Source organism: Lissotriton helveticus, chromosome 4_1 (assembly GCF_964261635.1).
Source record: "Lissotriton helveticus chromosome 4_1, aLisHel1.1, whole genome shotgun sequence".
Lineage (NCBI taxonomy): Eukaryota > Metazoa > Chordata > Amphibia > Caudata > Salamandridae > Lissotriton > Lissotriton helveticus.
In genome coordinates this window covers 1,024,722,440-1,024,736,615 of record NC_136063.1, presented here as the reverse complement: position 1 = coordinate 1,024,736,615, position 14,176 = coordinate 1,024,722,440, and the positions used below count along the sequence as shown (strand labels likewise).

General features: G+C 43.3%; 1 protein-coding gene across 1 annotated transcript; it reads left to right on the top strand.

Annotated features, from left to right (window-relative positions):
- Positions 1-2,419: 2,419 nt before the first annotated feature.
- LOC144828959 (zinc finger BED domain-containing protein 6-like) lies at positions 2,420-8,737 on the top strand. The gene is made up of 2 exons (XM_078687626.1): positions 2,420-6,215; positions 8,474-8,737. The coding sequence occupies exon 1, from the start codon at positions 2,626-2,628 to the stop codon at positions 6,208-6,210; it is 3,585 nt and encodes a 1,194-aa protein (XP_078543752.1). The 5' UTR covers positions 2,420-2,625; the 3' UTR covers positions 6,211-6,215; positions 8,474-8,737.
- The last annotated feature ends 5,439 nt before the right edge of the window (positions 8,738-14,176 follow it).

The following is a 14,176-nucleotide window of genomic DNA, read 5'->3' as shown; positions in this document are numbered from 1 at the left end:
ATCACTTTCTGTCTGTGTTGGCTGCATTACTGATTTACCTTGGATTTAATGAGGACTTTTTGAATTGGAATTCTCTTTTTCAAGTAAGTTTGTGTAATGTATGAGTGATGTAGACTTGTGCTTGTTTGATTTGATTTTTTTTTTAACAACAGTATTCAATCCTGGAATGAAATTATTGATGGAGGCCTGTACTTTCATGAGGTCCCAAATTGTAATTTTTTTCTAACATTGCATTTTGTGGAATTTAAAATGTTTCTAATTTTTAAGCCAATATCTGACCCTAGTACCCCATGTAGTTAGTGTGTAGGCATGCATGAGTTCATTGTATTAACTTTCTGTGGTTGGCCTGGCCATGTGTTGGCGGCCATTTAATGTTTCCAGCCACTTTGCTCTTGCCATAGGCCTCCAACCTTGTGGCCTACTCTGGCAGTAGGCCATAGGTACTACTCATAGGGTCATGAAAGTTAATCAACTGTTTTTGTGGTGTACCCTTAATGTGAAAATCATGGATGGCTTGGATTGATATAGAAAATCTTATTTTTATGTGTGGGGTATTTCTGGTTTTGGGTGTGTTTAAACTTTAAATACTCTGTCAATTTCTGCCATTAGGTAACCCTAGGAATACAGCTTGGGTAGTTTTGGTAACTTCGCACCATGTGAGCACGTGAACTTACATTTTTTGTCTTGTTCGCGCACTCAATGTACTTGCTCGGGAACGCGAACACGACTTTTTATTCCGTTCGCGCTGCCGAACATGCCGATTTAGCATTCTCGCGGACAATATGTCCCGAGTTGCATAAAAGTTTCTCAAAAATGTTGCAGGTCTTTCTTGTGCACCTAAAAAGTCCTCATTTATGTTATGTTCTCATTTTGGTAGTAGTTTTCTCTTTTTGGAGCATGGACCACTTCCATTTTCTCTCCTCTATGTTATTATTTTTTTTTTTTTGGGGTGGGGTGACCAATTTGGGCGGTGGTGTGGTGTGTCCATTTTCTGAAGCAAAGCATTGTCCCTTTGCCATAGGCATTATTGTCTGTCTTCTCTTTCTTGTCATGTTGTTGTTGGTGGCCAGGCCATGTGGTGGCGGCCATTTTGTGTATGCTTCCTTTGTGATTTATTTTGCCATGTTGTTGTTGGTGGCCAGGCCATGTGGTGGAGGCCATTTTGTAAAGTTGTCCATGTTGTTGTTGGTGGCCAGGCCCTATGGTGGTGATCTTTTTGTGTATGCTTCCTTTGTGATTTATTTTGCCATGTTGTTGTTGGTGGCCAGGCCATGTGGTGGAGGCCATTTTGTGTATACATCCTTTGTGATTTTGCCATGTTGTTGTTGGTGGCCAGGCCATGTGGTGGCGGCCATTTTGTGTATGCTTCCTTTGTGATATATTTTGCCATGTTGTTGTTGGTGGCCAGGCCATGTGGTGGAGGCCATTTTGTAAAGTTGTCCATGTTGTTGTTGGTGGCCAGGCCCTATGGTGGTGATCTTTTTGTGTATGCTTCCTTTGTGATTTATTTTGCCATGTTGTTGTTGGTGGCCAGGCCATGTGGTGGAGGCCATTTTGTGTATACATCCTTTGTGATTTTGCCATGTTGTTGTTGGTGGCCAGGCCCTATGTCGGCGGCCATTTTGTGTGTCCTTCCTTTGTGCTTTTGCCATAGGCATAGGCCTCCAACCTTGTGGCCTACTCTGGCAGTAGGCCATAGGTACTACTCATAGTAGGGTCATGAAAGTTAATCAACTGTTTTTGTGGTGTACCCTTAATGTGAAAATCATGGATGTCTTGGATTGATATAGAAAATCTTATTTTTATGTGTGGGGTATTTCTGGTTTTGGGTGTGTTTAAACTTTAAATACTCTGTCAATTTCTGCCATTAGGTAACCCTAGGAATACAGCTTGGGTAGTTTTGGTAACTTCGCACCATGTGAGCACGTGAACTTACATTTTTTGTCTTGTTCGCGCACTCAATGTACTTGCTCGGGAACGCGAACACGACTTTTTATTCCGTTCGCGCTGCCGAACATGCCGATTTAGCATTCTCGCGGACAATATGTCCCGAGTTGCATAAAAGTTTCTCAAAAATGTTGCAGGTCTTTCTTGTGCACCCAAAAAAACAGAATTTGTCATTTGGTTGTTGTTTTGGGAGCCTGGGCAGGGGTTTCTTTGTATGTGTTTTTGCGGTGTTATGTTTACAACCTCTGTCTTAGCCATGGGCTATTTATTCCTTGCACATTAACCTGTCATGTGCAGCAGGCATCCTCGTTTTTCTGTCCATATTGGTATCTATAGGCCTGCTTGACTTTATTGGTTCTTTCTGGACTTCATGTGGCCTTTGAGCTGTGGTGCTGCTGGACTGGTATTATTAGTCTTCTGTTTTGTCTTTTATACATTGACCTGTGTGTCTTTCAATTGTTCATGTTGCCTTACTGCTTGTTTGACTGATGTTGTTCTGCCTTCTTTACTTGTAGGTGCACAAAAAAGACTGAGGAGGTGCTGGTTGTTTTTTCATCCATCGCTCGTTCTACTGCCAGACGGACGTCCTTCAGTTGTACGCCACGTGTGGTGTGTGACTCATCTGACCAGACATCTCTGCAATTTGTGCTGCTGTGAGCTGACTGACATCAGAAGAAGATGGGCCCTAAGAAAGCTACCAGGTCCTCCACCACAAAGAAAGTTGCTGCGAAGAAGGAACAGCAGAAGGAAGTGTCACTTAAGTCTGGTATGGACCCCAAAACCTTTTTTGGCACCCCAAAAGGTACGCCTGCAGCAGCGGGGTCTGGGGTGCAAGCTGGGACCAGCACATCTGCATTAGTGGGGGCAAGCCAGCATCCCAGGGCCAAGCACATGATGAGGGTCGAAGAGGTAGCCAGCCTTCTGCTTGCGAGCAGTGATACTGAGCCAGAACTAAACTTATCGCTGTCTCAAAGTAGTACACAATCCACGCAAGATGGAAGTGCTCAACAACCACCGCCAGCAGTAGATGTTCAACAACCACAACCACCGCCCGCAATAGGAGTTGTTCACCCACAACCACAACCACTTCCCGCAACAGTTGTTGAACAACCACAACCACCGCCCGCAACAGTTGTTGTTGAAAAACCCCAGCCCGCAATAGTACTTCCTCAAGAACAACAACCACCATCTCCGCACCAAATAGTAGTAGTTGTTCCTCCCGAAGTCGGGGCAGTTCAGGAAGTAGAGCCTCCTTCCGAGCAAGAAGAAGAGGAAGCCACTTCTGTAGGTGATCTATTTCCTTTGAATTCACCAAGGGAAAGGAGGGTTAGTGCATCGAGTTCTTCGCAAAGCATCCCTTCCGATGACCTTGATACGGATTGGCAGCCACAACTATCTGCGCATTCAAAGGAGAGACATCCCAAGAAGACCATGCTAGGAAAAAGGAAGTTTCCAGGCAGGCTTGAACTTATGGAGGTCGATGTAGGTGAGCAGGATACTGCTGGTGATAAAGACAGGTCTGACACTGTCATCATCACAAGCGTTATTCCTGGTGCAGAGGATGTAGAGACAAACATTTTCACCCTATCCAGAAATGCTGCAATGACTGATGAGCAGGTACCACGCATAACTCCTACACACTCAACACCCACAGTAACACCAGCTCCAATTTTTTCAACAGCGAAGGCCCGGCAGCATCCGACATCCAGCAGAAGCGCCACTTCAACAGAAGGAGGTAGTGGCAGTACTAGGACTGAGCTGTCCCATAGTGAAATTCCACAATCCTCCAGTCCATCCGGCATTGGCAGTGGGTCCTCCTCTTCCTATGGCAGGAGACAAAAGTTTACCTCCCCAGTGTGGGACTTCTTTACGGTTCACCCAGTTCAGGAGAACATTGCTGTATGCACCATTTGTCATGCCAATGTTAGTCGTGGTAAGCTTGGTACAAACTATGGGACTGGAGGCCAAACGACCCATTTGAAAAAAACACACGTGATCAGGTGGGAGAACCACCTTGCAAGCTTAAAAAATGTTAGCACTCGTGTTGGTGGGGATACAGTGGTACAAGGTCCACTCATGGTTGATCAGGAGGTAGAAGAAGAGGGAGACGATGACCTTCTATCTAGGAGTGGTACACAATCGACCCCTGTCGCCAGCACTGGAGTGGTAAAGTCCACATCCTCCGCATCTGCAACTTCTCAGTGGCACCAGAGTCAGCTGGAAACACCAAGGAGTGCAAAGTCTGCGATGCAAGGTGGTCCGTCTAGCACAACTCAAAGACATGCAAAGCAGCTTACCATTCCTAGCATGTTAAGGCAGGAGGGAAAGTACGAGCGGAACCACCCAGTAGCACGTTTATACAATGCCAAACTTGCGAAAATGTTAGCACTGGACCTTCTCCCATTTTCATTTGTTGAGGCTGTTGGATTTCTGGAATTAGTGGCAACCCTCTGCCCAAAATGGAACGTTCCCAGTCGCTACTATTTTGCCCGAGTGGCTGTTCCAGCACTACACCACGATGTGCTGGAATTGATTGGGAAAGCCTTACAACAGAGTGTTGTCCATTGTATCCACCTGACAACAGACATGTGGAGCAGTTGCGATGCTACAGATTTCATGTGCATCACCGCACACTGGATCTCTTTTGCAGGTGTTAAAGACAAGTTAACTTCAGGCCTCCGTGACGTTGCTGGAATTTTTAATGATACGCGCAGACATGCAACTATAGCCATGTTTGGTATGGACAAAAGTCATACTGCTGAAAACATTTTGTCTGACTTTAATGACAAGGTCTTTGAATGGCTGAAACCAAGAGGCCTTAAGATTGGTTTTGTTTCCACCGACAATGGCAGTAATGTAGTGAAGGCAATGAGAGAAGGACATTATTTCAGGGTACCCTGTTTGGCACACTGCATAAACTTAGTCGTGCAAGACTTTCTGAAAAATGAAGCCAAAGTCAGCAACATAATGGCCATCTGCAGAAGAATATGCACGCACTTTAACCATTCTTTCAAAGGACGGAAGCTGCTACGGGTCATTCAGCAAGAGCATAGGTTGCCAGTCAAAGCACTGATACAGGAGGTCCCAACACGTTGGAACTCAACTTATTTCATGCTTGAGCGTCTCTTTGAGCAGTACATCCCACTGAATGCTTATGTCATGTCAAGAAGATTAGGGGATCCTACTGTTAATCTTAAAGCCCTGACCATTGAGATGTGGCAGTGGGACCTCATTAAATGCATCACAGAGATGCTACAACCCTTTGAGGTCTTCACACGTGCAGTTAGCAGGGAGGACTGTACTATGGGCCAAGCCATCCCATTGTTGTACATGCTTGAGCAACAGGTGAAGGAGGTCTGTGAAACATACGAAGGTGACGAACAAAAAGTTGATGCATATACCTTAGCCAAGGGCTTAGTCAACCGCTTGTGTGAAAATGTAAGGCTCAACAATATTGTGTCAGGTGAACATTACATAACTGCAACAATCTTGGATCCACGGTACAAATTATTTGTCAGCAGTAACGAAGTAATTCCATTTTCAGATGAGGATGTTGACAAGTACAAAACTTCCATAGCTGCGGAAGCTAATGAGTTAGAAACTGAACGGCTGTTACTTAAAGGCCTGCCACTGCCAGCCCAGGCCAGTCCAAGTACTCCTGACGCAAGTTCTTCACAGCGTGAGAGCAGTGCGTCTGCTTTCCAGCAGGCACCAACAGTACCAAAAGCAGCACCTACACGATCTGATTCAGCAGACCCAACCAAAAGCATAACTGCTTTTTTTCTACAGAAAGGGATGGGTAAGTCAGTTGCTGTTGCAAAGGGAAAAGAGGACCAGCAAAGCCGAGCACCAATGAACATTGAGCGGATGGTTCAGGCCTATCTGGATGACACAACAGAGGTGTTCATGGAGCAAAGCCCATTGGTCTATTGGTATGAAAGAAGGAGACAGTGGCCAGTGCTGAGCAGGCTGGCGATAAAGTATCTGGCTTGTCCTGTAGCCAGTGTCTCCTCTGAGCGGGTTTTCAGTGCTGCTGGTGCCATTGTCACATCGAAAAGGACTAGTCTCTCCCCCAAAAGCGTGGAGCGGCTGACAATGATAAAAATGAATCAACGCTTCATACCACCAGACTATCAAGTACGTGAATCACCGCCGGATGAAGAAAGCGAGTGTGAAGAAGACGTCCTCACTACTGGGTTACATGACCTACTTCTGTCTGAACGCACAGAGTTTGAGGACGAGCTCCTCTTCCCTGACAACTAGGACAGGTATATTAAAGGAATGATGCAATGCATTGCATAGGATTGTTTAGCCGACTCTGAGCAAATGTGCATGGAATTAAAGTATACTAGTAGTAACTTCAGACTCACGTGATGGGCAATTTTCCCATGTTATTTAATAATATAAATTATTTATGCACTTGTGACCCTACTACTACAGGTGCAGTCAGTACTTAATTTATCGTTCGTAGTTCATGTTCATGTTGCACAACGTACATTATTTGGTGAAACAGTCCCCCCTCCACCCCCCCAACAAACACAAATGAACTTCAAATGTTTTCTTGTGAAAATATCTTTGTTTTATTTTTATATTTTCATAATGATAATAGAAAAATAAAATATATAACAAATGTAACCCCCTGACCCAGAGCTGTCCCTACCCTCCCCTAACCCCAACCAAATTTCAACCCAAATGTACACCCCAACTCCCACATCCCACCCACCAACAAAAGGATTAAAAAAGGGGCAAAAAACAGGGTCCATTTCAAAGCCGGCGGGCTTTCAGGTGTTTGTCCACCAGTATCTTCACACGCTCCTCTAGACCGTCCTCCAGCTTCTTCCGCTCCTCCTCCAACTTCGCTACCCGGCGGAGAATCTTTGCTTTGAAATCACGGCACCTACACTTGCATGCATGTTGTTGTTGTTGTTGTTGTGGGGGGGCCGCCGAAGATGTAACAATGCGGCGGCGGGCGGCTGCCTGACCACGGCGACGTAGTCTTGCAGGCTTGGGGCCCGGGGCATTGGAAGAGGCAGCAGCTGCTGCCGCCGCCTCCTCCTCCTCCTCCTCGGCCTGATCCACCAGCCGGCGGTAGGCCTCTACAATTGCCTGCAGTTTCCGCTGCCGGGCCCGGACTGCCAACTCCTTCCTTGTTGGTTTTTGGGAAGGAGTAACTATAAAGAAAGAAACAGAATTGTTGTAATCCAAACTCCCCGCAAATCAAGAACACAACATTGATTCAACACATAGTGGGCGGCACAGTAGCACTAGCAAGCAAGCTGAGTACCAGAAATTGTGTTGCGTCTATCTTGAACATTCTACAGCCTCTATTAATTTTTCGGACTTTTTGTCACGGCATTATGCCTGCCCTATTAGCATGGGTGTACTTCAACGGTCACACACATTAGAACGAACACCTGTCTTTTTCATATCTCCTTTTGTTCCGGGAAGGCGGGAACACTCTCAAAGTAACATTAATTAACAGGGGGCAGCTAGTAGCACATGTCTAGTAAAGACTATAATACTTTATACCGCGCAACAAACCTTATTTGGTTTGTGTTTCACCAGCAACGACCCATGCACCCAGTCGTCCCCTCCTTCCCTTGCCTTTGGGTTTGCCCAAAACACCGCTGCTGCTGAGACTATCCACTAACCACCGGTATTGGGTGTGTCTCCCAACCACGCTGGCAGCTGTGTTTTCCCCTTTACATGCTTTAACAACAACCCATGCATCCGACTGCTATCAGGCACTTGCATTACTGTAGTGGTAATGCTTAGCATGCTAATGACAAGAAAAGGTAACATCATATATTTTCCAGTAGAGTACAGTGAGAAAGTTTTCCCCTCCCACCAAGTAATGCAGATCACTATTGAATGTAACTTACCATCGCCCGCCGCTGTTGGCTCCCCCCCCACTGCTGCTGGTGTAGGTGCCTCTGTTCCTCCTGTCCCCGCCGGGATCGCTGAAGCTGCGCCGCTGTCCCCGTCGGCACTGGTCGATGGTAAGGGTTCTGCACCTATAAAAATAAGTACACCTTTTTAGATGGATGCACAGCCCCCTTTGTACTTGTTCACCAAGAATGGAGTTCTTCAAAACAGTTAAGTCCAACGTACGTAATCAGTATGAGTCCACATTGCATAGTACAGCAGAGTCACTACACATATTATTAGCATTCATTGTTATGGTATGGTACCCAAGCTCATCTCATCTGTCCTGCTACTCTAGTCCTTGGAAATTGGAAGTGAACTATGTAACCTTTGTACATCAATGTATCCAGTTTTGCGCATGTGTTAACTCGCAGCTTGTTGCGCAGTACGAGAAGACGCTCTGGGGCAACACATCATTGTTCAATGCATACACCTGAAGAGGTGGGAAAGTAAAAGGGCCCGTATTTAAGTTTTCTATGTGGATTGTGGAATAGAGTTTGCTTACAGGTTACAACTTCTTTTTAGCATGGCTGCATAAAACTGGCATAAATGTATTTAATACTGTCTAACGTGCACCACTTTTGTCATTATTTTTCGGCAGGTGAGAAGATTGCCTTCTACGAAGCGGACATTTCCATAGCTTACAAAAAAAGAGGAATATCTGACCAGTATACGTTGGTGAGAGGTCTCCGATAGTTGCCACATTTCCCTATTGTGCACTAGTAGCTGTACAAATGTTGATTACTTTATTATGCCTGTTTTAACTCTGGATTTTTTCTGGTGGGCCCTTCAACGTATTGGACGGAACAACTTAAAAACATTGATGTTACTTACTTACTTCTAACAAAATAAAGCTTTTGAATGACCACTTTGACTCTGAAGTTTATTTTCAGTGTCTGTTGTCTTAGAGACTCACACGAGTGAGTGAGCAAAAGGGGGTTTCTTAGGTAACGGTTTGTGTCCTAAAAGCATTCGGCATCTTGGTATTGGGGTTCAGGAGTGTGATTTGAACAATAGACCAATGACTCAGGCCATATAGGCTGACGTTCAGTGAATTGTGCGTTCCTCAGAGTTCTGTGACTGAGGTGTAAGTAAGGTCCAACCTGCCTATCAGTACCAACAACATCCAATTTTCGTGTGCATAGTTACATAGTTGTGTAATATGTATATAACTCCATAGGAGATAGAAGAATACCCACAAGACTAGTAGTGGTATACTAACGTTTACAAAAATACTAGACAAACATCATTCTGGATGCATACTTGGTTGCTGTCAATTGACAAAGCACTGCAGACACATTACAGAGGAAAAAACAAGCACTGTTGGACTTACTGGGGACAGCAGCAGGATCCTCAGTAGAGGAGCTCTGTGTAACTGGTGGTTCACCCGCCGACTCGGTCCCTGTATTCTGCTTGCCCCTGGGTTCTGTGGTTCATGTAAAAATTAAAATAATAAACAAAGATAAAAACATTGAGTGCTGTGAAACATAGACATCATTGCAAATCACACTGCTACAGTGGAACAGAGCCGGAGGCAACAAATCCATGCCAGGGGCCGCAACGCAAATATGTATCCATCCTTAGAGTATTATTAAATTAAGGATATCTATTGGTGCGGTGGCCCCTGAAGTTTGGTGCCCCTGTGCAGTTGCACAGCTTGCACATGCCCCCTAGAGCCGGCCCTGGCTGAGGTAAGAAGAACAAAGTAACGTTAGCATTCTTTGCAAGAAAAGGATTCCATTCATGCAGAAGAGAAGGCCGTGAAAAAAATGCTACAATATGCAAACAACGTACAATTATCCATCCACCGCTATTTCACTGACGGACAAAGGAAGGACAAGACTCTATTAATAGCATTAACTAACTTCAGTTCTCAACAATAAAGAAAATCTCACATCAATAAACAGCAACAGCTAGCGCCAAGTTGAAACAACACGCAAGAGCCAGTGAAGAAGAAGAACACTGTCATACAATGACAGTAGATATACCGGAATACATCGCAAATGTAACTAGGGGCAACAGTCATCGCGTTACTTATTCAGCCAATATTTACAAAGATACAATAACAATATTTATACAACTATATATATATATATATATATATATATATATATATATATATATATATATATATATATATCTATATGTATATAAATATATATATATATATATATATATATATATATATATATATATATATATATATATATATATATATATATATATATATATATATATATATACACACTTTATTTTTGGGGTAGCCACTCACCAAGACCCACAACCTCCACACCAAGCAGGTCCAACAGGTCCTGCTCCCGGTCCAAAATGTCGGCCCAGCGGTGGGACAGCTGATGGTGGGTACGCCGGATACCGGAGCAGCGGAAGACTGCACGGCGCACCTTCGCCCACCGCCGGAGACGCTCTTCAATGCGCTGGTATCCGGAGCCGGGCCTGCCGCCTGCTGCCAAAGTCAAGGGGAGGTGACGTTGGATAAAAAAGACCAGGGCGGCCACCTCCTCCTCCCCAAAAAGTTGGCGGGGCGTCACTCCTGCCGGGCGCATTCTGCCGCAAGGCAGCCGGTTTTTTTTAGGCACAGCCGCCTTGCCCTTTGAGCCGCCGATTCTGCTGGCACCCTTCACCATGGTTCTGGGTGGAGGGGAGAAGGAAAGTTGAAGACAAAAAGGTTAGGGGAAGAAAGAAGAAAGATAAAAGAAGGAAGTAATATAAAACAAGAGAAAAGTTGCAAAAAAAGTGGTAAAAGTAAAAATAAAATGAGAAATATAAACCTAGGCACAGACAGAAATAGGTAAGAAGTAAAGAAAGTTAGAAAAACTGAGGGAAAAGACCAGGATGGAAGAGATAGGAGTGAGATGCTGAAGTAGGCCCAAAACCATAGCCAGAGTGTGAAATCGAAGATGGCTCTGCCCGTCGCGACCGCCGCGGTAAGTTCGCGCGATATTTGACGCGATCACGCACTTTGGCAGTGCGAACGAGAAGATGAGTTCCCGAACATGTCTAACACAACGCGAACACGTTACTTGTGACCCGGAACCGGAAATAAGGGAACGCAAGCGGGCGGGACAAACCTCATTGAGTAACTTAGCGCGCTAGCTATTGCGAGCATGCAGGCAGCGCCCCGAACACGCGCACCGCGCTCCCGAAGACGAAAAACGGCGCGCGAACGGGTCTAGCAAGCTACTACGCATGTCCGCGGAGCTACGCGTAGCTCGCGGAGTGCAAGTGCGTCTTCGCGTAGCTTCACGGAGTGCGGCTACGCGAACTACGCCCAGGGTTACTTTTAACATGGCTATGTAACACAAAGAAACAAAATCTATTTGTAAAACACTTGACACAAAGCAACATTTTAAATACACAACTTTCTTCATAATTTTCTCCCTAAAGCATACTATTCTCTATCTAAATTAAATGAATCTTTTCTCACCTTAGCAAATACTTTATGAGTTTCAAAACAGTCTCAGAAACACACCAATTTGTCTTTAGCAGAGCAAAAGGTATGCACTCCAGAGTCTGCAGCCATAAAAAGCACAGAAATGCTGTAATTCATCACACATATCTCTCATGTCACCCAATCAAAACTCTTCCCTCACTTTTTTTCAAATCAACACCCTTCCCCCCTCTGCCCTTTCTGCCTTTTTTGCATAGCAACCACCTCCTGAAAGACCTCTGATGTTTGCAAGTTCACACAACAATGTTTCAATTGAACTCTAAACTCTCAGTGCACCTGCATATCCAGTGCAATCTTTCATAAAATGATTTTTTCTTGACCATTCAAATTACATCTTTCAAAGAACTCATCCATGCACCCTAACTTTCTGTTTTCAGCAATCAAAATCCACCAATCACTGCTACTGCTTCCTTAACACAGAAACTCCACAGTTGTTTTCATTTTAAACTCTTATTTTTTCAACTGCCATTTCATTGCCACACTTCATCTGACTGCAGCAGAACCTTCTCTCACCATGTTTTCTGTCTGGATTGTTGGACATAGTTACATCTACTGGGCTCAGAGGTATGCTGATAACAGAAATTAACCTAACCTCAATTTACAAAATGTGGAAATTAAGTGGATTAGCAACAGAGGATTAAAATGTCACCAATTGATACCATTGGTGAAAACCTTTATGCATTTGCCTAAACCTGACCTGTTAATTTTGCACTGTGGAGGTAATGACTTGGGCACTTTGACTGGGGTAGGTCTGGAAATGCTTTTAAAGGACACCTTTGAGCAATTGATGGCACTTTTTCCTCAAACTGCCTTGGTATATTCAAATATATGCCAAAGACAGAAATGGAGGTGGTCAAACCAATTTTGTCCACAAATTGAGAAATCGAGGAAGCATGTAAACAAATCTGTTTCAGCTTACATGAGAGACCATGGAATGGGCTCCATGTACAACAATAACTTGCGTTACTACATGCAAGATATCTACAGAGGAGATGGAGTTCACTTCTCAGATGAAGGGAACAGAGTTTTCATTCTGAATTTAAGACTGTGCATTGGTACCTACTTATAAGTACCTAAATGTACCATAAACCCAAAAGCTCTTCTCAGAGCTACCCTACATCTGATCACTCACAATTATTATTTTACTCTAACTTTTTTCACTAATTTTCAACAAAGTACGCTCCCCGGAGCGCTACCCGGTACGCGAACCGGAAGCTAACTGCGCGAATTTTTTTTAAAAAATTGTGTTTTTTTCGCACATATGGGCCTTCTCAGCCATCCTCAGAAAACCTAGGGGGTCAAAATACGTCTACCGTGTCCCCTTCTACCCATTCTGAACATTATTTGCCCTCCATCTTGTATCTTAATTCGACCGAAACACAAAATGGTGGACTCCCGTAACGCTGCAGGTTCGCGTACCGGGGCGCTCACCGGGAAGCGCTCCATTAAAAAAGGTGGGAAAGTAATTTACAGAAGAAACCCTGGAGACACTTTCACCAAATATAGATTTGCTCATACTACATACCAATCCCTACCATTTTCACAAATTTGGTTGGAATTCCAATTAGCCATTTAGCCTGTAGACCTCTCTAAATACCCTGAGGTAAATTACTTCACAAAACACATCTGAAGTGTTGGAATTGACAACCAATTAAAATGTTACTTTCGTTTTCTACTTTTTTTACCTGACATTTGATTGGTTATGTACCTGAATATATATAAAAAAAGAGAGAGAAACACAGCCATTTTGACTACTACTTCCTGAACCACATTGCAAGATCATTTTCACTCACAACTTAAACTTGTTTTTAAAAGGTAAGATATTATTTCATAAATTTGAAAACTTTTTCAGATAGTTATATACTATCCCTCTGTAAGAGTTAGACATTGAGAAAGTCTTGTTTAATATAATTATGGATTGATTTAGGTTTCTGTGGTATAATTATGAATTTACATAGGCTTTCTCACAGGCACTTTTTGATAGTACTACTTCATGCCTCAAAAGTACCTGTCTGAACTTAAACCCAGCAGTGCCCTATCTCTACTGATATATTTATTTTTTATTCAAATTTCAGCACAAAAATGCAAGGAGAACAGAACGTTTCCTTTGAAATTGTCCTAGACATGAATAATGAGGAAATAATTGAACCCATTGACTTGGAATTCATGGATGAATCACGAGACCATGAACTTCTACAATGTGTAGAATCTGTGGATTATTTACTTCATTATGATGACGGTCAAATGTGGGAAGTTATGTTCACTCAACAAGAGGACATATCGGACAGTCAAATGTTAGACGTTCTATTAAATTTTGAAAAAGAATCAGAAAAATAAAATTATATAAAATTATATTTAATATTAAAAAATTGTTTGAGTCTTTAATCATTTTTATATGTAATTCATAAACTAGTACCAAATTGATTATAATGTAAAGTCAGACTTATAGTATACTGTGCACAATTCCAAAAATACATTTATATTTAATAATCATTAATACTGCTACTTAAATAAAAAAGAAAAAAAAAAAAAAAATAAAACAATCAATAAACATACAATATTTCAAAATATCATAGTCTATCATTCTTTTTTCCTTATAGTACGCTCCCCGGACCGCTTCCCGGTGCGCGAACCGGGCGCTCCCCACGCAAAAAAAAAAAATATATATATATATATATATTTTTTTTTTTGCCCCGCGGGGCCCTTTTAAAACCTTTTAAAACCTCCACATCAAACCTAGGGGGTCAGGGAGGATCTACTATGCCCCCTTATGGTCATTTCCCCCTTTGTTTTGGCCTCCTCTTGTCTCTCGATCCTACCGAGAGACAAGATGGC

What these genes read in the sequence shown, in the direction of transcription:
- LOC144828959 (XM_078687626.1), top strand. Translation starts at nt 2,626, where the DNA reads ATGGGCCCTAAGAAAGCTACCAGGTCCTCCACCACAAAGAAAGTTGCT.